We start from the raw sequence: 24,131 nt of genomic DNA on the forward strand, positions 1-24,131 counted from the left end.
CAAAATTCAGACACTTGGCAACTGACTCAGATTTATGACGGTTACAGTGTCCCAGGTTCATTTGTGACCACCTGACAAGCAATAACAATTGGGAAACCAGATTCATTTAACAGCTGTGTTACTAACTTAACTCCATTTTCTTTGTCCAGAAGCCAATTCCCATATAATTGATGAAAACATCTAAAAATATTAAACCTTAAATTTGAGTTGACACATATTTTGCTTCTTACTGAGATGAAACAATATACTTAATTAAAACATTAATTTTACTGCATCTCCAACAACATATATGCGATAAGGTCATTTCTAAAATATTTCCTGTTGAAATAAGATCATTTCTAAAATATTATTTCTTGTTGAAAAAGATGTCATCTAAAATATTTGTTGTTGTTCAGTCGCAAAGTTGTGTCTGACTCTTCGCAACTTCATGTCAGGCTCCCCTGTCCTCCACTCTCTCCGAGAGTTTGCCCAAATTCATGTTCAATTCTAAAATATAGGATTCTTATTTATTTGTTAAATAAAACGTGCAAAGAAAATAAGGGGAAAAAAGTATATACAGTTTACTTTTATACACACACACATTTAAAGGGTTTTGAAAAAGTTAGAAAATTAGAAAAACAAAAATTGTAAACAGACATCCTGGTAACCCCTCTTTCCCCCCTCCAGCCAGCCACTAATTGCAACTTGGATATTTTTATAGTTTACTTTAGACATTATTACTCATTTCTGTTTGGATCGTTTTAATTATTTTTGTGACTTCTTCAAGTTTTTAACTTTTCTTGATACATGGGTTTTCTTCAAAACCCATAATCTAAGTGTCTTAGCTTGCCTTGCTATTCAAGCATTCCTGATTGAATTTGGTTAGATTTCAGCTGTGAATTTATATCAGTACTTTTTCCATTGCTGCATATGCTTCAATTTTAGCCTTCCAAAGTCGTATAGACAGCAAGGTTTCTCTTTTTCAATGTTGTGCTACATTGATTCTTGCTACTGTCACTATGAATATTAATAAATCATGATGCAAAAATTTCTTTAGATTTACATCTAATGAGAATATTTGTGATTTTAACTCATGATTTATTTTCTGAATTTTTGGCATATTTTGGTAGTTTGGTATAGTTCTCTCCAGTACTTTTTGATTATTTTTTTATGTAAAAACCACATATGATAAAACATTCCTTGTTTGTTGTGGCATTCCCAATGTTAATTATTATATGATATATTCATTTTGGCAACTGTTAATTAGTTAAAAAGCATCTGTAGAACATTTTGTACCAATTTTTACTTTTTATTTTTCCAGTTATGTGCAAGTACATTAACTGTGGTAGATTTCTTCTTTCATTAAAAAATTATTGTGTCTTTAGTTTGTTTTTTGTGTCCAGATGTATTATATTGGCATATGTAACCAGATCTTTCTTACTGTAGCTATCTTTGAAATAGAAAGCATTTGATTTTGATGACGTTTGGGGTGAAATTGTTAGGCTTTTCGGGAATTCTACATTTTTAACAAACTTTATCTTATAACTTCAGATTCTTGTCTTCTTTTGTTGCCTTATACCACAAGTATCTGTGAAGTCCCTTCTTTGGATAAACTTGCTTCTTCTGTAGTAGTTATTGTGTTATTGGAAATATTGCCCCATTCTGCTGTCTGTGATGGATAGCTTGCTCATAATATAATTTGCGATCGGAAAATGCTAATTCACGTTTCTTTTATGACTTGGATAATTTTGAATTTTACTGTTGGTTTTTTAATAATTAATACAAATGTATTAATTGTTCTTTGCCAATCCTACATTTTTTTTAAATCTGAGGTTTGAATTGCTGCCATTTTAATAAGTGTACCTTAAGTAATATATTCATTTTTAATTGATAACAGGAAAGTTTAAAACTTTTTCACCTGTTAACATTGTGTTTTATTTCTAGTGATAGCTTACTGTATTTCCTTTGAAATATACCCATATTTATATCCTCTTGAGAGGATGGTTGCATCCTCTCAAGAAAGGTTTAATTATTTAGCTGACTTTTTTGTTATCTCATAGCCAGTATCTTTTTTTTTTCTTCACAAAATTTTCTTTCTCAGAAATTAAGTGCCTTGCTATTCCTTTTCACTGATTTTGTATCTGGAAGAGTAATCAAAATCTTTGATAACTTTCATCAACTGTTGTGTGGAGTTTTGTGGTTGCATGATTATTAGTAATACATCGACTGCATGATATTTCACATTTTATTTCTGTTAAATTTTATACCAATTATCTATTTATCAGATTTTCTTGGCTGATTTTCTTGGCCAAGACTTTCTGACCAATTACATATACTGTAGTACAGGGGAGAGTAGACACCTTTGCCTTGTGTTTTTGCTAATTGAAAAGTTTACAAAGAGCAGTCCATTCACTGTAATATTTGCTGTTTGCCTTTTATATGTACTCTCCATCCAAATTTTGAATTCTTCTCTGGAATTCATTTTGTTTAAGACATTTTATTTAAAAAAATCCATTTCAAATTATCAAAGACTTTTTCCACATTAAAAATATTACTGATATTTTTTCTTAATTTTGATAAATTATAGTACTTTTATAATATATCTGCTACTACCTTTTTCTCATTTTGAAATGAAATCTATATGAATAATTTATCAAATGTACTTCCTCATATGTTCAGCTAGTGGAGTAGTTAACTGAATTTGCAGTAGTAAAGAAATTGGTCTATATTACGGCACTGAGATTTCTTTTAATTATTCCCAAGTTTTGGGAATTGTTTTTGTTATTTGAATTTCATTCATTGCTTTTAGCAGTGGTTCTGCTAGTTTTTTTTAGCTTTTTATCATACAGAGCTTTATTCATTTTAATTTTTTATTGTTTTTTCATATCTTGAATTGTTAGTAATTTGCTTAAAAATTCTCATTTTTAAGTAAAGTTTTAAGATCTGAATTTTCAGTATATATACTTCTAAATTACTTTTGTTCTTAAAATTTGTAAGTTCTTCTGTTATTTCTGACCTTATATCTAATAGTTTATTATGTTTGTTGCTGTTATCACCCTTTTTTTCTTTCTCTTTCCTAATTTGATTTACTTCTCTAGTGTACTTTCATTTTCAAAATAATTTTGTTTGGTACACTTTGTCTTCTTTTGGAGTTCTTCTGTTTCCAAAAAATCTAAATGTTGTTTCAATTTATTTAATACTTCCAATGTTTATTGATCTGGTTTGGTTTTATGAAACTGTTCAAATTTCTTTCTTTTCTTTTTTAATTGTGATTTTAATCTACTATTTTTGTTTCTGGTATGCCGCAAGCCTTATTAAGATTCTTATTATATAAACTTTAGTTGACTCCCATATAGTTGTTTCTATCATCCTTACAATCGTATTTATTTTTTTCTTTTTTGTAATATACTTTTTAAAAGTAACAACATTATTTATCCTCTAACAAGTAATTTTTCTTCTTGAAAGCAAGATATTAAAATCAGAGCATGTTTGTGCATATCACTGAACAAATTTGTTTTTTTTTATCGATAGAGGGTGTGAGAGCTTTAGCTGATATACCTCCTTGATCATTGTTTTTTCTACTTATCATTTTAACTTTTAGTCAAAAACCTTTTTGCAGTATCTTGAACTACAATATAATGTGATTATTTCTTCCCATAGTCTCACTACATTTACCTGTTCAACCAGCTCGCTCTTCTCTGTTAATATCAGCTCTAGAGAGCCATTCTTTTGGGGGGTTTTCTTTCACCTTCTGCATTACGAAACAGGCAGGCAGTAAGATCACTGAGGAATGTTTGGGACCTTACTATCTTGGCTGTCCATCCAACAGATGTCCAGGCAATGGAAGATTTCCATCATTACTACTGTAGCTCTTATCCCTGAAAATTTTCTATATTTCTGCCTGGCCTCACAGTCTATAATTTACTCCCACAATAAAAGCATTATTGCTTTCCCTTCTTTGTAGTTTTACCTGAACATTCTTACCTGGACTCATGCTAAAATTCCTAGAACCCAGTGCGTGTGTGCATATCCATCACATGTAATGCGAGAGAATGCAGAGAATAACTGTAGGCAGTCTCTCTTTTGCCTGATCCTTTCCCACAGCTATTGTGATTTCATTGCTTTTGATGTGTAGAAGACCAAACTTTCTTGAAATCTCTTCCTCTCCAGTCTCTCTGCTCTAGGTTTGATGGGGGGAGGCTCAGGCAAAGAAAAGATTGCCTATAGAAATCGCTTGCTCTCTGACTTTCTTTTGCCTTCTGAGAAACTTTTTAGTTCTATTTACTGTCCTCATACATGAATCCATTCTGAGAATTCCATATCTTCCATAATTAAGAACATTGGGTTTGTACCTCCTTTATCTTCCAAGAAGGCAGTTGGTCTTCATTTGCACCCATATCCCTGTAATCTTTAGGGAGAAAACGAAGATATGACAGTTCCCCATCCAAATTAAAAGAACTATTTAGATGATTACCATGTTGCTGAGATTAACGTGTTAGAAGAAAATCTGCTCTGTTCCATGGCCAGGTAAATGAGCACAGGATGCCTGCTTGAAGTGGAGGTAGAGTTTATTTGATAGCAAAGTAAATGCACAATTCAGCTGATGAAGGTGGCCAAAAGATCAGAACACAGACAGTAGTAGTATTTATAGTAATAATGACTTTGATTGTGCATTAGATGTGCAAATTGAGGTGTTCGTGCTCTAGAGAGGAATGTTTTTCGCCTATGTGTACATTTTAGATGTATAAATCTTTTCTTAAGTGTGGAATTTTATCAGGGGTTTGGCATTGGAGTTTTGGATGAGGAGTCTAGTGCCTGAGGAGTAATGTTGTGACAAAAGATTTCTCTTACCTTGAGGGGATTTTGTTTCATGAGTGTTTTGCCTATGATTTTCTGAAGGGACACGCTTAATCAATTGCAGCCCAAGTGTCAGTACTGCTGGAAAAGTTTAAGTGGCTGCTTTGTATCTTTATTTTGAGGTTGCTGGTGGATCAGGAATGGTTGAGATTGATGTCTGGTTTGGCTAGCAGAGATGTCATGGAGGTTCTTACTTCCAACAAACAGTAAAAAAAACCCACAAAATTGATGTCTACCCTTGACCTTTTCAGTTAATGAAGTCAAGGGGAGGTACTTTTTGAGTTTGTTTCTTTGTGTAAATCACAAAACTATTGTTTGCTTTCCCTTCTCACTTGCTCAGGGAACTAATATAAAAAAGTGTTATTTTATGGAATGTTTGGTCATAGCCAAGGAAGAAAAGACAGTTTGATAGTAATTTGTGCAGTTATTAACAATGTCTTACTAAATTGTTGCAAAAACACATGCCTTTGCAGAAATTTGAGGAAAAAATGGCAACAACTTCAGATTTCTCTTTGGCCATACTATAATGCTATAGCATAATGCTATAGCATTATAGCGCTATAAAGTGCTATAATGCAACTGAGGTTCTAACTTCAAGCTCCACAACTGCTCAACAATTCATTTTAATTGCATAAGAATCCAAAAGTCTGTCTTTAGTAAAACAAATATTCAGAGAAGTAGGAAAATTAGGCCAAGGTATGAACTGCCCAATCTAAGTGAATTATTCAGTCTGTTGCCATGTCTTAGTTATTAACTGACGTGAAGAAAAGTTGTTTCCAAAATTGTTCCAATTGACCTTAAACACACAGGACCCACACACATGCTTCAAAAAATGTCATTAATAGAAGAAGTGTAGTGAGGAATGGAGGAATGAGAGTAACACTTCCTAAGTAGTGGTCATCCATGTGGAAAGTATAAAAGGAGCTCAGTGCTTAACTCTGCTGTGAAAGTGTATTACAGTTTTTTTTTCTTTCCCCACTTCTCTTTCAATGGAGAGAGGGGAAATAGAGTAACTATATAGTTCTTGCCCTGTTCTGTAACTTTATGAGATCTGGTGTCTTGGAGGAGGAATATTAAGAGAGAATGAAAAGATGTTTTGACCTGTCATGGTAATTAAACTTGTGTATTTCCACTGCAGGCCATAGAGAAGCATCTTGTCAGAAAGTCTAGTGGAGGCCTAACTTTTATTGGGGAATGGAAAAATGGGCACCTTGAGAGAAAGATGGGCCATCTCACATGCTTTGCTGGGGGAATGTTTGCCCTTGGAGCTGATGGTTCCCGAGATGAGAAGGCTGGACATTACCTACAACTTGGAGCAGAAATTGCACATACATGCCATGAATCCTATGACAGGACAAGTAAGTATCCTTGCCTATCTTAGGTTTTGAATGTGTTTTCTTGAGACTTGCCTTTGCAGTTGCAATAAGGTACAATTGAAGCAGAATTCTTTGAAGAGGAGGTTTCAGCTCCTCAATTAGGTATTTTCGTTTAAAAAAGGAACATGCTGCTGGATGTATTGAATATACTGTCATCTCCCACAACCCCTCATAAAACATGCACCATTTCTCTTTTCAACTAACTGTGAGAAAGCTAACAGATGCTTTGAGAATAGCCAGCAATAATTTCCTGTAATAGGAGAAGCCAGAATAGTAGGAAATTTCTTCCTGTTAGTTTCAAATCATTTCCTTGGGTCATACTGCCTCTTCTTGCATTTACTGAACTCCTCTTCTGCCTGTTTCCCACAGCTTCACAAAAGCAGAGTGTAAATCTTAGTAATCTATATGCTTACTGCAATAGTCTAACATACAGGCTTTGCAATGAAATAACATTTTACACAACTTAGTAGCAAACTCATACTCTGTGGCCAAGCAATTTCTTTAAACACTAGAGACACCATCACCCCCCTTTTTTGGGGGGGGGGTCTTTTGCAAGATAGATTTTCTGAAGGTAAGATAAAATAAGATAAATTTGCTGACAATATTTTTATTTGCATTGGGATACATACAATATTTTTCAAAAAATAGTTTGATATACATTTAACGAATTTATTTGCACAAAAATCTTACATAAATATAGGGAGATGAACTTTAATTATCCATGAAAGACTTAATAGAACTTTTCTGCTCCATCTGAAAATAGAATGAATTTGTAAATTTAGGTAACAGTAAAAAAGTTGTAAGTTGTGTCTTACATCTTGTATCAAAAATGCATGACAGAGTTACATTATTATTTCGTGTAGGTTTTCTGTTTCCTATAGAAATTATTTAGGTAGGCAGAAAAACCTATAGTTCAAAAGGAATGGGAAAATTTTGTTTGAAGAAAGTTCTGGGTTCAAATCCATACTGGGTCATGTTAAAGAACACACAGGGCAAGTTGCATGGAGCAAAGGCAGAGTTTATTTTGACAGTATAATATGCTGTACGGTAATCAAAAGGTAAGCTACGAAATCAGAATGCTGAGAGTAGTGATATTTATACTAAGAGTGGGCTTTGTTCGTAAGGTGTGTAGTTGTATTAATTGAGGTGGTTTTGCCTGTGGAATGATTGGGGAGGAGGGATGACCAAGGTGGCACATGGGTATTTTCTTCCAACAGGTTCACTGTTACTATCTTGTCTGTGTCAGTAACTGTCAATAAAAAAAAACAGCCCCCCCCCTCCAGGATGTGCTGTTAAATCCACAACCTCACCAGGAGCAAAAGCTTGAGTTTAGGATCAGATAGTAAACATGGCCCCAACAGTATGACAGTAAGGATCTAGTTAGCTCCCTGCCCCTTGCCCTCATTCCCACCCACGCCCAGCTCTTTCAAAGATGAAAAGATCATTGCTAGCTTTGATACTGTGACACCTCTTTGTGAGAGTTGAATCATGATGATTGCCAGGAAAATATGCTACTAAAGAGAGCCAGTGGAACCTGTATTTCACTTCCCAAAATTTCAAATAGGAGAAGTTTCAGTATCTCCTTTAGCAGTTAAATCCTGTGCAGAGAAGGTGAGAAAAGTGAGGTTGACCTCTCCAACCCTGACAACTAAGGTAAGATTTTGCTTTTTTAAGTAGGAGAGAAGAAGGGGATAGTTAGGGTTCTACTCAGTGGGCCCAAATTTCAAAGATTGAAAGGAGCCATATAGTGAAACTGATATATTTTGGGAATAAGCAATGTGTTCCTCACTCCTCCATAGAAGTTCTGTAGACATAATCACTTTTTATACACTGCCATTTTTTTTAAGGTTGGGGCCACAAAACAGGCAATATATGAATATAAAACAGCAGCAAGTTCTCTATTCACTTGTTGTTCCTTAAGATATGAATCTTAGAGTAAGTTAAATACTTCTTAAATATTCTACAACCATGCAGACACTCAAAATTCTGAAATGAATTTCGATTTTTATCAAGTTTTTACAGACCTGACCAGATTCATAAGAACCATCACAACTATGTCTGGGATCATTAAAAACATATGTTAATGTTTCTTTTAGAGTGGCATTGTTGAACTTAGAAGTTATATAATAGAATGCTGGATTAATTTTCTTCATTTTCTTTTGCAGCTTTAAAACTCGGGCCTGAAGCTTTCAAATTTGATGGAGGTGTAGAAGCAGTAGCAGTGCGGCAAAATGAAAAATACTACATATTAAGACCGGAGGTGATTGAGACATACTGGTATATGTGGCGATTCACACATGATCCTAAGTACAGACAGTGGGGCTGGGAGGCAGCACAGGTAATTATTAACTAGCCTTCTAAAAAAAAAAACCTCAGAGAGTTTACCTGCCAACCTCCATATTGTTCATAGTAAGACATTTAAACCAGGATGTTCATTGTTTTTTTCCTAGATTGTTCCTTCTTTGCTTGTGGAGACCTAAGGAAAAATGGCTTAATAAATTCTGATGACTGAGAATACGAGGAAAAGACTTCTAATTTCCAGTTTCTAATATTGCCTACAGATTGTTTTTATCTTATATTTAGATTTTAAAAAAGGATTTAAAGTTTGCCTTACAATAATGCATTCAGTTGTAAAATGAGCATTGAAATGAAAATCTAATTAATAATTATATATTTTTTCATGGAGGCTTGTTCAGGATATAGCTTGGCAGCTGCACCACAAGAAAAGAGTCTCCTTCAAGGCTGCTCCAAGAAGGACAGCCAGGATCAAATTTCCCTCACAATAAGAAGTAGTGTGCCAGTAGAGGCTGCTTTGTAGAAAAAGGGTTTGCGTGTATTTTGGAACTTCCTAAAAAGGAATATTGAGATGACCTGAGTGCATTCTAATAGACCATGGTGGTTGGGACATTCTGAGAGTTGAAATCCACATGTCTTCAAGTTGCCGTGATTGAAAAACACTGTAACAGAGGGACTTTGAACCTCTCCTTATTATTGAAGAAACATCTCTGTTTATAAAAGGGCTGTTTTGAATACCAGTTAATCTTCAATCTAATAACTTTGGAAAGGAAATGCTTCAAGACATTTTGAAAAATATGAAATAATCAAGTTAGGGAAAGAAGTGTGCAGGGCACAACACCTGTTTTGTTTTTTTTTTTTTATTCACTTATAACATAAAATAGGAAAATACAAAAGCAAATAGTAAGGAACCAAGGGGAAGGGGAAAAAGAGAAGTGTGGAAAAGGGGGGAGAAAAAAAAGGCATTGACTTCCAACTCCCTCTGTTACAGTAGAATAAGGCATTAACATCAAATCTCAACTTTTTACGTTTCTATAATAGTATGAACTAGCCATTTCTATATCAACAAATCAGTCTAATCAGTAAAACCCAAAATCATTTTTTCCACCTCAAGCACAAAATCCAGAAGTCAGTTTAGCCATCTCTGTCATTCTATCAGCTTTTGTAGCCATTTGTCCATGGTGGGAATCGAAACACCTGGATTCTTATCCAATTCCAACCTCTTTTACAACAGCTCTGCTCTGGACCACACCAGAGGGAAAAGAAAAAAGAGGGAGGAGACTGGGAATGGAACAGTAGTCAACATTCCAGGGAATTATTTATCTTCCATGGGCATGCATTGGGGGATTTTTTTTCTCTATAGCTCGTAGCTGGATTTGGCCATTTTCAGATTTTTATAATCTTCATGCTTCTCCCTACATACCATATTTAATCTCAGTTCTGTTCTGTTATTGGACAAATTGTCAAAACTATTTTATTTAATTTCTTTCTAGAGTTATTAGTTGTCTAATATAAGGAATCAAACATACAAATATGGGAAAATAGAAATATTAATTTTGCTGATCTCATTTTATAAAGGAATAGTTATCTATTTCATCTTTCCAGCTATGGGTCATTCTGTTTCCATTTATTCTTAAGCTATACTGCTCTTAATATTTTTTCTCATATCTTACTTATATTCTTGCTGAGCAAGAACAAGGGAGAAGGACAGCTGATGCAACAAGTATCTCCATTCCGGAAAAAAGCCATTTGTTTTTGTTATTGTTTTTGAATGCTTTTTGTAGAGAAATTACAAGACTACTTTATAGTTATTTTTCACACAATTAATTGCAGAAATTTAAGGCACAGTTGTACATACTTTAAGTGATTTATTTCTATGTAGTCAGAGATTGTTAATTTTGCCTTTATTGTTGTCATTAACACAATACATACAGTCATGCTATTAAGTTGAAATTAAAATTTAAGATTAGGTAGAGAATTACTACTTATGTGTTTCTCAGCTTTCCTGAGGCACCATAAAGTAGGAATTTTGATATTGGCGAAGTCCCCGAAGTCAAGTTGGTTTGCATGTAACCTATACATCAACTTTGCAGTTTGCCCTAACTAGTCAGAGAAATTCATTGCTAAATGTTATTGGCAGTTTTGCTGTTGGCTCGTGAGGTTTGCTATATAATGAATCTCCTTTATTTTTATCTCAAATAAAAGTAGACAGAGCACTATCATTCCCCTTTTAGACATACTTCACGTAACAAATCTTTCAACAGTACTGTGGAAGCAATCAAATGCAAACATAATTGAAATGCTGATAAAATAATTCTAAGAGCAAGATGTTTTTTCATCTCTTAGAATAGACACTTAATGCATTGTTTCCATATTTATTGCTTAAAAATACAAAAACAGCCCTGTACAAAATTTGATACTTGTGTTCCAGGGTGCTATTGCTTTAGAGACACAGGTAGTCCTCAACTTATGAATTTTGGTTGCTTAAGCGATACAATAGTTAAACAAGTCATCATGTGACTGAACCCAATTTTATGATCATTTTTACCACCAGTGCTTTTTTTGTAAGAAAAAAGGTGCCAGAACTCACATCTTGTTAATCTTTTATTAAAAATATTATATATTCAGTTCTTAGCAGGACCAGTGGTTGTGAAGTAATTAGTAATGTTTTTCATTTTTAAATTTGGGGTCTCACTTTTATACTAAAAATTAAAAAAAGATTTTCAATTCAATGATTTTTTAAAATAAATTATTTACCTTTTGCACGTAATCAATCACTATACACACACCTACACATGTCAGTTGTGTAATGAAACATAACGGTCGCTGCCCACAGTAAACAGTCAGTGTGCGGCCACACAACCAATCACAAGCCGAGCAGTGCCACAAGCCGAGCAGCACCATCACAACGAGTGCGGACAAAGTATGCATGCATCGGACTAGACACACAAGCGCCCGCATGCACCATTTTAATGATTTTGCTGCCGACCTGCTACGCTCAACAGGGCAATTCAAGTCCACATGGACCAAACATAAAATTTTCAAAAGTTACTTTTAAAACTTGAAAACTCTGTTCCGGTGCATTCTATGACAAAAAAAGCACTGTTCACCACCAACATTAAGTGAATTGCATGGTTGTTGAGTGAATCACAAGATTGTTAAGCAAATTTGGCTTTCCCAATTGACTTAACTTTTAGCTGGGATCCCATTTCAACCATTGTAAATGCAAGCTGGTTGTGGGGGTGGGGGTGCAATGGCCATAACTTCAAGGATAGGTTGTAAGTCACCCTTTCCAAGGCCATTGTAACTTTGAACTATCATTAAACAGTCAAGGAATACCTATAGACATTTTGGCAATAATACTACATCCAATTTTGAATTGCTGGCTAATAAAGCATTCGTTCTGTTTGTTCTACTTAAGGCCATTGATAAGTACTGCCGAGTGAGTGGTGGATTTTCTGGGGTCAAGGATGTCTATTCCTCAGCTCCTACATATGATGATGTACAACAAAGCTTCTTTCTTGCTGAAACTCTAAAGTAAGTAGATTTTTCTCTTTGATATTTGTTTCAGCAACCTTGGAAATTGAGGTTCTTAGGAGAAATATCCAGCACTTATATATTAATATAAATATTATGGATATAGATTTTTATATTTATAAAATACATAATAATCATATACCTACTAGGAAAATGGCTGCATTAAACTGTTGGATATTACCACCCTTGGAGATATTATCCCACCAGGCTGCCAATGCACATAACTACAATTTTCTTTTTCTTTTTTACTTTTTCTCCCTCCCAAATAAAAGGAATATAATATATTCTGCAACACTTACACAAGGATGCCCTTTATCCTGTGTAATTTCTATGAGAATGCCATCAGCTCTTTTAGGGTGAGAATGAGATGGTATCAAATGTATTGGCTCTATCTTACAATATCACACATTGAAATTGCCTGGATGAATATAGTGAAAACACAGATATTGCAATTGTGCCAGAAGGGGGTGAAGTTGAAATTATACGTGTGCAGAATTTAGGAATTCTTGACATGTTATTTGGATTTTAGTATGTTGCAGAATGGGAGAATTGAAGAAAAAGCTTGACTCCACCAACAGAGAGTTTACGAAATATGACACAAGAATGGGATCTCACTGACAGATTGTAGATGTTCATTATAACTGAAGATCCTTTTTGGTAGTGTGGATCATGATTGTTTAGAACTTAGTGTACTATTACAAATGCTTTAAATCTTCATCAGTAGGAATTAGTGCAAAATTTAGAACATTTACAATACATGGGTGGTAATGCATCTCATTCAAAGGGGAAATGAATGTCTGTGTTTTAATTACGAGGGCAATTCGGAAATAAACCTCTGTTTGGTTATCAATAACAGACACTTGCAGATACAGAACTTTTATTATACACATTAGAAAACCAAGTCTGGTTTGTGTCACAGTGGAACGGGACACAGGAAAGCAGGGCTCTGCCTTCCACGTCCAATTTCGCCCTGCTGGCGGCCCTAAAAAGGGCCTAAAATCGCCCCAAAGAGGCAATTAAGAGGAGGGGTGCCGGAGAGATGGCAGTTTTTCCGTTCGATCCAAGGAAAGCCCTCCAAACTGGCAGGGGAAAGACTGGCTACATACCTGTGGCCGGCCATTAGTTACTGACAACCGATGAAGAAAAAAGCACTGCTTAATACATCGTAAACAGCATATTTGGAATTGAATTTCCTGGGAAAGGCTCCCAAGAAGCTAAAAACCTCTGAATGTAAACAGAAGTGGCATTTTAATTTTATGGGGGACAGAAACATACAATATTGAAGTGGAAGCTACAGTTTCAACAAATTTGAGAACTGAGAAAGCTCCCAGATAACGACTACAAAGTATGAACAAATAATCCAGAAATCGGAAGACAAAACAGAGGAAATGGATTTAGAGATGGAAGAGAGAAAAGAAGGCAAATATAAACGACTATATACAACAAAATACTGCAAGACTTAGCTATAACAACGAAATTGCGAAAGACCTTTTACACCCTAAGTGTGCAAAATATATCTGACGGGAAGGAAAAAGATTTTTAAAAAGAGAATATTGAGCTGTTAAGGGAAATGTCACAACTTGGGAGACAGGAAATGAAAAGAGAAATGGAGGGAGAAAGGAACTGGGAGTTGTTTAAAGAATATAAATGAGCGGAATCCCCCCCCCCCAAATAAAATACCCTCCCTAAATTGCCAAGCAATTTTTACAAAAATAGAAAGAAACTTCCTGGGCAATCTAATTTCCCTGGCTTGGAAAGCGACTTGGCAAAGAAAGAAAGTGAGAGTTAGATTTAAAAAACAGAAGATTTGACCTTTTAGAGGGAGCATTATATGTTTAAATACTTCTTTGAATAAGATTAAAAGAACGGAAGACTTTTAGATATAATTAGACTGTTATAATGAAATATATGATTTAGAATTAAGATAGCAGTTTTTTTTCTTTTTTGATACGGGAAATATGAAGATAAGAGGAGGATTGATTTGAATAAAACTTTCAGCTATATAAATGTAATTAATATTGAGAAAATCATAATTGATAAAGATATTTCAAATACTGATGGGAAATTAAAGTTTAACAAGAGCATGAAAAACAGGATATTGATTAATGAATTGATATTATTAATTTATGAATTGATATTATTATTTGTATGATATTAGTAAAATACAATAAAGATGCTTATATCTAACTGTGTATACATTAACAGTACCAAAAATTGTAATGGTATAATGAAGGGAAAATGGAAAAAAATATGGAGAAGAAAGGAGGACCAGGGAAAAAATACTGGATTGTGTAGTATTGAACAGATTTATATTGAAGAAGTTAATGTTAAATATTTGAACCCAGACAACATGTTGTTTACTAAGCACTAAAGACTATAATTTTAAAAAAATAATAAAACTTTTACAAAAAAAAAAAGAAAACCACAACATTACATTACTTTTTGACATAATCGTCATTCAAATTGAGGTACTTACAAGGTTTGAAATTCCTTAGTAGTAGTTGCTCGGCGCCAAATCTGGGCTATGGGGCAAGGTGCTCAAAAACATCCCAATGGAACTGCTTCAAAAGTTCTTGAGTGTGTCTAGTGGTGCATGGCCGAGCATTATCGTGAACCAACACCACACTGGAAGTGGTGCCATAGAAAATCCCGCCAAATGTGAAGATGCCAAAGGAGTACGGTTAGTGAAGTTCATGGAGCGTTGGTTCGACCATCAATTCAGAAGTCTATTGTGAAACATTACGAAAACTCAGATGAGCCATCCATAACACACACTAGATCTAATTTTTGTCTCTGGCCAGTGGCAGAATGATCTGGAAATGGGGGAGGTAGTTGTAGAGCCCCTGTCATGGTCAGATCATTCACTCCTTAGGATGGACTTCCGGACCGCTCCCCCCCGCCGCAGGGAGACGGAACCGCGTAGATGGTTCCGTCCCAGGCGCCTGATGGACCCTGAGAGGTTCCTGNGGGTGACTCTAGACATCTTACAAAACATAAAAAGATAAATAGAAAAGCAATTAAAATTTAAAACTGTACACATTAAAAGTTTAAAATTATACAAAGAAACCAAAACCAAGGATACGGATGGCACATACAGGATGAGGGATGAATTGTGCACGTGTGTGCTCGGGGGAGGGGGTATGTTGGGTGGATCCGGGCGCCTATCAGGGCAGTCTCCGATGGATATGTTCCTGCCTAGAAGTAAACAAATTAAGCAAGCAGAATTTGATAAATGCATTCGGGAAGTTGTATAGTTCCCCCTGCTTCCATTTTAGAAAAGGCATTTTGCCATCTTATCAATACAGTAGTATCATTATTGTCAAAAGAGAGATAATTAATCTCCAATTCAGAGATTAATTATCTCTCTTTTGACAATAATGATACTACTGTATTGATAAGATGGCAAAATGCCTTTTCTAAAATGTAGTCAGCTACTAAATTCCTTAAAAACTTAAAACAAGGATTCCAGGTCTTCTTTTTGGTATCTTCATTTTATATTTTCCCTCCGGATATTTGCATAGGATTGTCAGATCCCATGCTTGGTGTCTTTCCTATATAAAAATCTGAACATATGCTAATTCCTCTTCTGTTCCCCTAGAACCTATATTTTTGGCCACCCAAGAATCATAATTTGTTGCTTGATAATCCTGTTCCTTCCCTTTCTTTTCTGTCTCTTTCTCCCTCCCCATTCCCCCTCTCCAATCTGCACTCAATTTCAATCCCTTCCTGCCAGCCTCTTAGCTTATTTTATCTTCCCCTGTATTGAATGAAACCTCTTAATCTGTTCTTCTCTGGCTATTTCCCAACTGCCAGATTCATTTGTTTGTTTAGTCATGGGACAGGATGGCAGACAGCGTTTGCCTCCTGCAATATTTAAGTTCAATACATTTAAATCAGGCCTGCAAAACATATGGTCTGTGGGTTGCACAAAGCTGGTTGGCAGCCCACAATTATTTTTAATTTATCAATGTGATAATATTCCCCCTCTACCTCTAGAGCATACGCAGATGTTGTGCTGTTCTTTTGGAGGACATTGCAGAGGTGGTTGTAGAAATTCCTAAGACAGAAGACAGTGAGCAACAAGAAAGTTCTGGAAACAATGAGATGCAATAGGGAACGCATAGTGACTTCCTCTGACTCAGAATTTCTGCCTAAGCAGTGGCTAAGGGTAGAAACCAGGATTCCAGTTCGACTTTAGACATGAAAACTCTAAAGTGATTTTGGGCCAGTCACTCACTCCTTGCCCAACTCACCTCACCGGATTGTTGTTGAGGGGAAAATTATAGAAAGAAGGAGTATTAGATACGTTTGCTGCCTTGAGTTGTTTATAAAAACATAAAGATGGGATTTAAAAAAACCTAAAATCTAATAAATAAATTCAGTTCCAAAGTATTGCTGATGAAAATACTGTGGATATTTTATATTATACTTACACTAAAATAGTTCAGTTGGTAAGCTCAGGAGCTCCCGAATGTGATTAATTAATTTGAATTTATGTCACAGTTTCCTATCTTTTAGTTATTATTTATTTAGCGTATGGCATATCATGGAGTCAGTCATAATTTTTCTATGTTCTCTCACTAATGCATCTTGCCTTCGTAAAGCTGGCGGTGCTATATGGCTCAGAACAGGAAACCAGCAAACCATCTGCTTGTAATCCTCATGGTGTCATTGAGTCTGGTGTCTAACTTACTAGTATAGCAGCTGTTAAGCCATATAGGGGCACAGTATTCTGCTGCCGAGTAGCATGTTGATGACCTGTGGATGGCAGCTGAAGGTCCCCATTTAGTTCCACATAATTTCTGGAATATGTTGTATCTTATCTTTTAGTATTTCCATGCTACCAACTTATCCACATCAAACAATGTGAATATCAGTAACGATTTTAAGTGTGGCTTACTTACTTAGGAAACAGTTGAAACATCGTCAAAAACCCTTTCCCGCTGATGTAATGACTTTATAGGTGTAACTGCCCATGCCTTCCTATAAACAGTTTCCTTTTTTTTCTTCTCAAAAAGAAAACCATTTCTAATATTTCCTCTTTCTCTGAAACATGCATATCTTGCTGAAGAATTAATGAATATGTATGGAGAGTCACACCTCTACCCCAGACACAGATGTAGAAGTAATCCATATGAATAGCATAAAAAGCAATCAGGGTGTTGTATAAAATCATTCATCAAACACAATTGCATTATGATATTTCTTCTTCAGACAGCCAAATTAAGGGTAAATTGAGAATCAGCAGAAATGGTATTGACAGGCCATCTTGTAAGTTCCTTCTAATCTTTGTGGGGAGGAAAACCTAATCACATTTGACCTTTCACAGCTGAAATGATTTTTTGAAGCCTTCATATTTTTTGGAAGATGGATATTCACTCTTTCTCTTTTAAAGAAAAAAAATTGCCTGCATACTTCCTATGCACAGTACAAATTTCTCCATGTCCTCATAAATACTTATTGCATTTGTGCTGAGTATTAGAGCAGTGAATTGCAAAAAAATATTTATTATAATGTGGGGTTTGTGTGAATATATACATGTCCTTCAGAACAGTTCTGTTTTTAAGCCTTCTCTAAAGTTCAATAGTGAAGGAACTACCCAGATTTCTACTAGGAGGTTGTTTCCCAGAGGGACATTTTGTCACTAATGAAAAATAGGGGTTTCTTGCCTCCCTCCCAGATCTTAGGCCTTAATCACTCCTATCAGAGATCCACATACTGGATGGATAGTATTGACTCAAAGGAGACAGACAAACCTGAACATACCTACCAAGTAAGTCAAAATTAGCATTTTTGCTATGCCTTGGGTAACCATTTGTAATCTGTTGGTTACAATTAGTAATGTAACATTGGTATTACTTGTGAATATTAATTCTAATACTCCCAACAAGCAAACGGCTACATTTTGTTTTATCACATTTTATACCTGCGACTATCATAAGATTCTTGGTAACTTACAATAATTACAAGTCATTTAAATAAAATGTTCATGCATAAAATCAATATCAATAACTGAGAGCAAGGCCTTCAGCAACCCACACACCTGGACCCCATCATAAGGCTTCAAAGTTTTGCAGGTATCCCTAATAATTATTTAAAAGTAATAATCCCATTATCTTCCCATGGTTGTGTATGCCCATTTTTGAAAAACAGATTATTTCAAAGTGTTTCATGTGAACCTTGTGAACATTTTAATTTCCTACTCAATCATCCCCAAATCCCCGCCTGGACTATTGTAATGCTCTCTACATGGGGCTCCCCTTGAGGAGCACCCGGAGGCTTCAACTGGTCCAGAATGCGGCCACGCGGGCGGTGTTGGGAGGGACTCGTCGCTCCCATGTAACACCGCTGCTGCGCGAGCTGCACTGGTTGCCGGTGGCCTTCCGCGTGCGCTTCAAGGTGTTGGTTATCATCTTTAAAGTGCTCCATGGCATCGGACCTGGATATCTCCGAGACCGCCTTCTGCCGCAGGTTGCCTCCCATCGGCCGGTACACTCCCACAGAGTGGGTCTCCTCAGGGTGCCGTCAGCCAGACAGTGCCGGCTGGCGACCCCCAGGGGGAGGGCCTTCTCGATGGGAGCCCCCACCCTCTGGAACGAACTACCCCCAGAGATCCGGGTGATCCCGGATCTCCCCTCCTTCCGCCGCGCCCTAAAGACATGGCTTTTTCAACAAGCGGGTCTGCCCTAGGGAATTTTAGTGGGGTTTTTAAGGGTAATTTTAAGGGTAATTTTAACGATTGGCCTTTTCAAATATTTTCTTTTAATTTGGTTTTAATGGATATTTATTGTACTGTGGTTTTATAAGGCTGTTAGCCGCCCTGAGTCCGGTGAGGAGAAGGGCGGGGTACAAATTAAATTATTATTATTATTATTATTATTATANCTCCCACAGAGTGGGTCTCCTCAGGGTGCCGTCAGCCAGACAGTGCCGGCTGGCGACCCCCAGGGGGAGGGCCTTCTCGGTGGGAGCCCCCACCCTCTGGAACGAACTACCCCCAGAGATCCGGGTGATCCCGGATCTCCCCTCCTTCCGCCGCGCCCTAAAGACATGGCTTTTTCAACAAGCAGGTCTGGCCTAGGGAGTTTTAGTGGATTTTAAATTGGTTTTAATCAAATTTTTAGTAGAAGCGGCCAAATTTGAATATTTATTTTTAATCATTTTTAAATTTTGTATTGTATTGTATCATTGTTTTAAACTGGCTGTAAGCCGCCCTGAGTCCTCCGGGAGAAGGGCGGGGTATAAATTTAATAAAATGAAAAAATGAAATGAAATGAAATAACAAGCGTCGGGGCATGCTGACTTCCAGTGTGGTGTTGGTTCACAATAATGCTCGCCCACACACCGCTGGACGCACCCAGGAACTTTTGAAGCAGTTCCATTGGGATGGTTTTGATCACCCCCCCAATAGCCCAGATTTGGCATCAAGCGACTACTACTAAGGAATTTCAAACCTTGTAAGATGTTATGACAAATGCCTCAATTTGAATGGTGATTATGTCAAAAAATAACGTAATGTAGTTTTCTAATGTGTACAATAAAAGTTCTGTATCTGAGAGTGTCTTGTCATTGATAACCAAATGGAGGTTTATTTCCGAATTGCCCTTCTATAATACCTGTATCTAATCAGAGGATATGCCTTATTTTATACTCTGTAGTTTATGTATTTGAATAGTCAACAGTGGTGTCCTGATGCCAACAACAGAATTTTCTTGATTTGCCCTCTTGTACACATGTCTCCTCTCTTCTCAGATGGCTGATGGGAGGAGATAGTGAAGGCAAACAGAAAATAGCCCTGTTGCACAAGCAGACTTCTAGTCATGGAGTGTTCAATGTAGTCTCAGTGGTATTGTTTGTCTATTATGAATAGTGACAGATCTCGTTTCTCTTTCTTTGTAGGTATTTATATCTGCTCTTCTCCAATGATGATCTCTTACCTTTGGATCACTGGGTTTTTAACACAGAAGCTCACCCCCTGCCAGTTTTACATCTAGCCAATACGACACTTTCAGGAAATAATGCATATCGATAAAAACTATTCCAGGAAAAGGACAGGACAATCTACATTAGCTGTGTTTTGTTTACATGGACCACTTCAGATTTCAGGCTTGAGAGAAGACTTATGTGTGTTTAAATAAGACCTTCAGAATGACGAGAGAAGTACTGCACTCTTAAGCATGTAGATAATTGAAAAATTCCATTTTATATGACCAAAATAATTTGTGCAGTATATGGCAGAAAAAGACCTTGTATATTTGCAACAGAGAAGGTGGCGCATGATGTTTGAAGGATTCAAAGGCTGGGTTAATATCCCAGCCACAGGAACAAGCTGCAACTATTGAGATTGACCATTGTAGTAAACATTGTCCTGCCCAAATAATGTGGATTCCTGATAGTTTGTCATTTGCTTCCCCCCTCCCACTTGGTGGCATGAGCAAAGCAATGCAAGGCGACAAAAGTGCACTAATAGCACCCAGATTTCAAGTTCTTTGACTGCTCTTTTGAAATTTCTAAACATCTTCATCAGTCTGTTCAGACTGGCAACCATTCCCAGTGCCTCTGAGACCCTTGCCTCTTTTTATTATCAATAATACTGTGGATCAACCATTTGTTCTTGTTGTTCATGAGTAAATGGGTTAGGGAAAGGATCAGCAACTTCTTTCAGTCTGTCACTTTAGGATATGGAAATCTTCATTCAGTACAGAGTTGTTTTAAACACCCTCATGACAAAATTGCCCAATGATATTTATCATTTGGCCAAGATTTCTTTCAACTAAGTTGCAATAACTAACATTTGTCTATGAATCCTGGAGTTTCACAAGGATCTCACTCTTTATTTGTACAGTATTCAAAACGTGTAGAGTAATCCTGTAAAGAGACAGTCTTTACCAATTTTAATTCCTTTGATGAAGACTCACCTGGGTATAATGGTGCTTCTTTAGGGATCTTTTGTAAAAGCTGGAGTCGGCAGAGGAGCTTTTCAACCTTCACACCTATCTGTCTTTGAAAGTCTGAAATCTGGTCATTTGATCTTCAAGTATCTGGAAACAATGTCACCCAAGACAACAGAGAACAGATCAAATGGAATTTGAAAGTAAAATTTATTTTGCAATACATTTTTGTCACTACTAGATGTCACAGACAACATTTTGGGATAAAATAGCTTTTTCAAAACTTAAAAATGGATCTTTCAGTGAGCTCCCCACTTCTGTTAAAGAAAAACACTTGGGCATAATTTTTTTTGGGCAGGAAATATAAAATATGTGAATATTATTTATGTATATTGGAATCAAAATTCTTGATGAATACAGATAACACATCTTTATTATTATTGTCGGTGGTGGTATGATTCCTTTTTAAAAATACTAAAATTTAAAAGGCTGGTTGGAATAGCCTTTGTTGACCAAGTTTTCCTATTGGCGCTTTAAGGATATAACAATTCAATTACTGCGAAAGATAATTTAATGCATGTTGCATATTGCAGTCCCAGTGAGAAGATTGATGCAATGCTTACTGCAAAGTGTGGTGCCGGTGAGTCTAAGAATCTGCCCAGCCCAAATTGTGTTGCATTCCACTATGAAATCCATATTCTACATGTTTCTGGCCCATCTAGTTGCAGGGATAAATTTGTGGGCCAATCGCAATGAACATATCCAAGTTGAATTCCAGATATGAGGGCACTGAAATTCACCTGTCTTGGGTTCTGGCATACATTTTAATGTTCTTCATAATCATTTTTCACATGTTCATATCCAGGCTGTTTTCTCCTTTTCCTCTTCTCAAAATCAGTATTCTAAAATAAGTTTTTAAACCAAGGACATGTGCAGTTTGAGACAGTATTACAGGTTTATAGAATTTGAAATAAATTTTAGTACTGTTGAGTCTTGAATTGAATTGTAAGATGGCAACTGATGTTACTTATATTTATCCATATAAGACTATAGTATTTTTAGTGAAATCTGCGACAAATTTATACATATCAAAAATATTTATCTGCTGAAAAATATACCATCGGTGACTAAAAGTTCTCAACTCTCATAGAATGAAATTTGACTTAATTAAATTAAATGAAAATGTTCCAGCTACATTCTGTGTATGGAAATAATGGATCAAACATAATCATTGTGTTTGAAATATTACATTATTATTATTTTTCCTTTAAATACAAACTAAATATTTCTTTTTTTCACTTTTGATAGAACTATATGTTGTAAGCAGTGCAATATTGTCTTAGGAATTATTACACAGACTTCTTAAATCTCGTTGCATAATAGCATCATTAATAGACCCAATATTATTCTGATGGTCAGTTAATCTTTCCCTTGCTTTATTTCCAAAGTTGTTTTTACAGACCACTGTGCATTTATTGTACCAGTTTTCATGTTGCTTCTTTTCTCCTTCCCTTGCTGGTTATTAATGTGCAAGAATGCAGTGATTATAAAATGTGCAATTAAAAAGTGAATGTTATTTCTGGACCACTGCAGGAGAATGATAATTTTAAATGTATTACATTTCTACATTCTGTGTTAAGATTTTATACTTTCTTCTAAAGTCTTTTAAGTCTAAAAAGGCTTAGAAATTAATAAACAAAACTACAAGATATCATGGCTCCTGATAACCAGAAATAATAACCACAATGGGTTCAAAAAGCAGACACAGCTCTTTTTTAAAAAAGAAATTGCCTGAAGAAAAGACAGGAAACTAAAAAATGGATTATTGTTCACAATCTGCCTTCATTGGCAGGAAAGGTCACAAATTCCTAGTTCAACCTGCATCCTTGGAGATAAATTGTTCCTTAACTATAAGTAAATAGCCATCTTCCACAAGCATTATGTTGCACTGGATTATTCTTTCCAACCCAAACAAATGCGTGACAGAAATTCTGTGAAGAGTCTTGGGCTTCCCTCAACAGGATAACTTCCAAAACAGAACAGGACAATGACTCCAAACACTGGACTGAATGGAAGCAAATTTGGTGTTTGGGGCAGAATAGAAATATTGATCAAAAGTGGGCAAACCTTGTTGGGCTGTGAAAGAAAAAGAAAAATAAATCCCCTATTTTTGAAGAGGTAGTTAGCTAGTTGTTTGAAATGTAGTTAACTCCTCCATTCTAAGACCCCCTTTCCCTTCCCCGTGAGGCAGAGTTTCTGGATTGGAAAGAATTCTAGAAGCCACGGTCTGCATGCTTTCCCTACCTTTGTTAATTTTAGAAATCTGGTATATCCATCCTTTGTGCAATCAGCTTTGATTTCAGATCTGATTTCAAGATATAAATATATATACTATCATTAAGTCATTGTCAGAAAGGAATCCTGGAAAGATAATTTGAACACTTCAAGGTGTCTTTTTGCTTAGTTAATTAATCACTGTCTTTAGGTGCAAACACTGTGCAAGGAGGGGGGAAAAGATCCAAACTGAAAACTGCAGCTAAGCATTCATACACAAGCATCCAAAATCCAAAGTTCTCCAAGTTGTCAATGTCATATGGACCTCACCATCCTTTTTAGCAAAGTCAAAAAGACTTGTACATCTACTCAGGATTGGCATTGTTGGCCACTTTCTAAGACCCACAGTTATCCAGGGAATCCTCTGTCAACTTTCAGAACAAGGGGCTCTGCTGCAGCCCCTTGTTGCTTTTCCCAGTTCTGCCCTCTTGACCTGACAGAGCAATTGGGTCTAAAAGAGTGCAAGTGAATGGGTACAAGCTGTAATAAAGAAGTGGGCAACTCTAGGGCGGGAGCTGGTGCCTAGAGGTTCACCAGGTAGACACTATATTTGTTTATGCTTAAGTTTAATTTTGGCATGTGTTTCCCCACTCCATGAACAAAGACAATGGGGAAGGAAAATGGAGCTTATGATATAATGGAATACTGTATAAGCAGAATGTGGGTTGGCTGTAAGAGAAAATTGCTATTTTCAGCAGCATTCCAACATCTGTCATAATATATATTTTATCAGAAGATGACTTCTGTGTTAAATAAAAATAAATCTTTTGAGAGTTGGAGACTAATAGTAGAGGTGAATAATTCAATTATTCATAAGCAGGAAAGTTCAAAGTGATTAAGACTGTTGTTAATAGCCCTTCAA

At 36.0% G+C, this 24,131-nt stretch overlaps 1 protein-coding gene across 1 annotated transcript in view; it reads left to right on the forward strand.

Moving 5' to 3' along the window:
- The window catches only part of MAN1A2 (mannosidase alpha class 1A member 2), a 58,270-nt gene extending 35,626 nt beyond the window's left edge, over positions 1-22,644 (forward strand). The window contains exons 10-13 of the mRNA XM_015814034.1: positions 5,975-6,194; positions 8,378-8,550; positions 11,929-12,044; positions 19,944-22,644. Coding sequence (XP_015669520.1) covers positions 5,975-6,194; positions 8,378-8,550; positions 11,929-12,044; positions 19,944-20,076 — 642 coding nt within the window. The 3' untranslated portion in view covers positions 20,077-22,644. The remainder of the gene's footprint in view (positions 1-5,974; positions 6,195-8,377; positions 8,551-11,928; positions 12,045-19,943) is intronic.
- The last annotated feature ends 1,487 nt before the right edge of the window (positions 22,645-24,131 follow it).

Source organism: Protobothrops mucrosquamatus, unplaced genomic scaffold (assembly GCF_001527695.2).
Source record: "Protobothrops mucrosquamatus isolate PMUCROS unplaced genomic scaffold, P.Mucros_1.0 scaffold212, whole genome shotgun sequence".
In the NCBI taxonomy this organism is placed as follows: Eukaryota; Metazoa; Chordata; class Lepidosauria; order Squamata; family Viperidae; genus Protobothrops; species Protobothrops mucrosquamatus.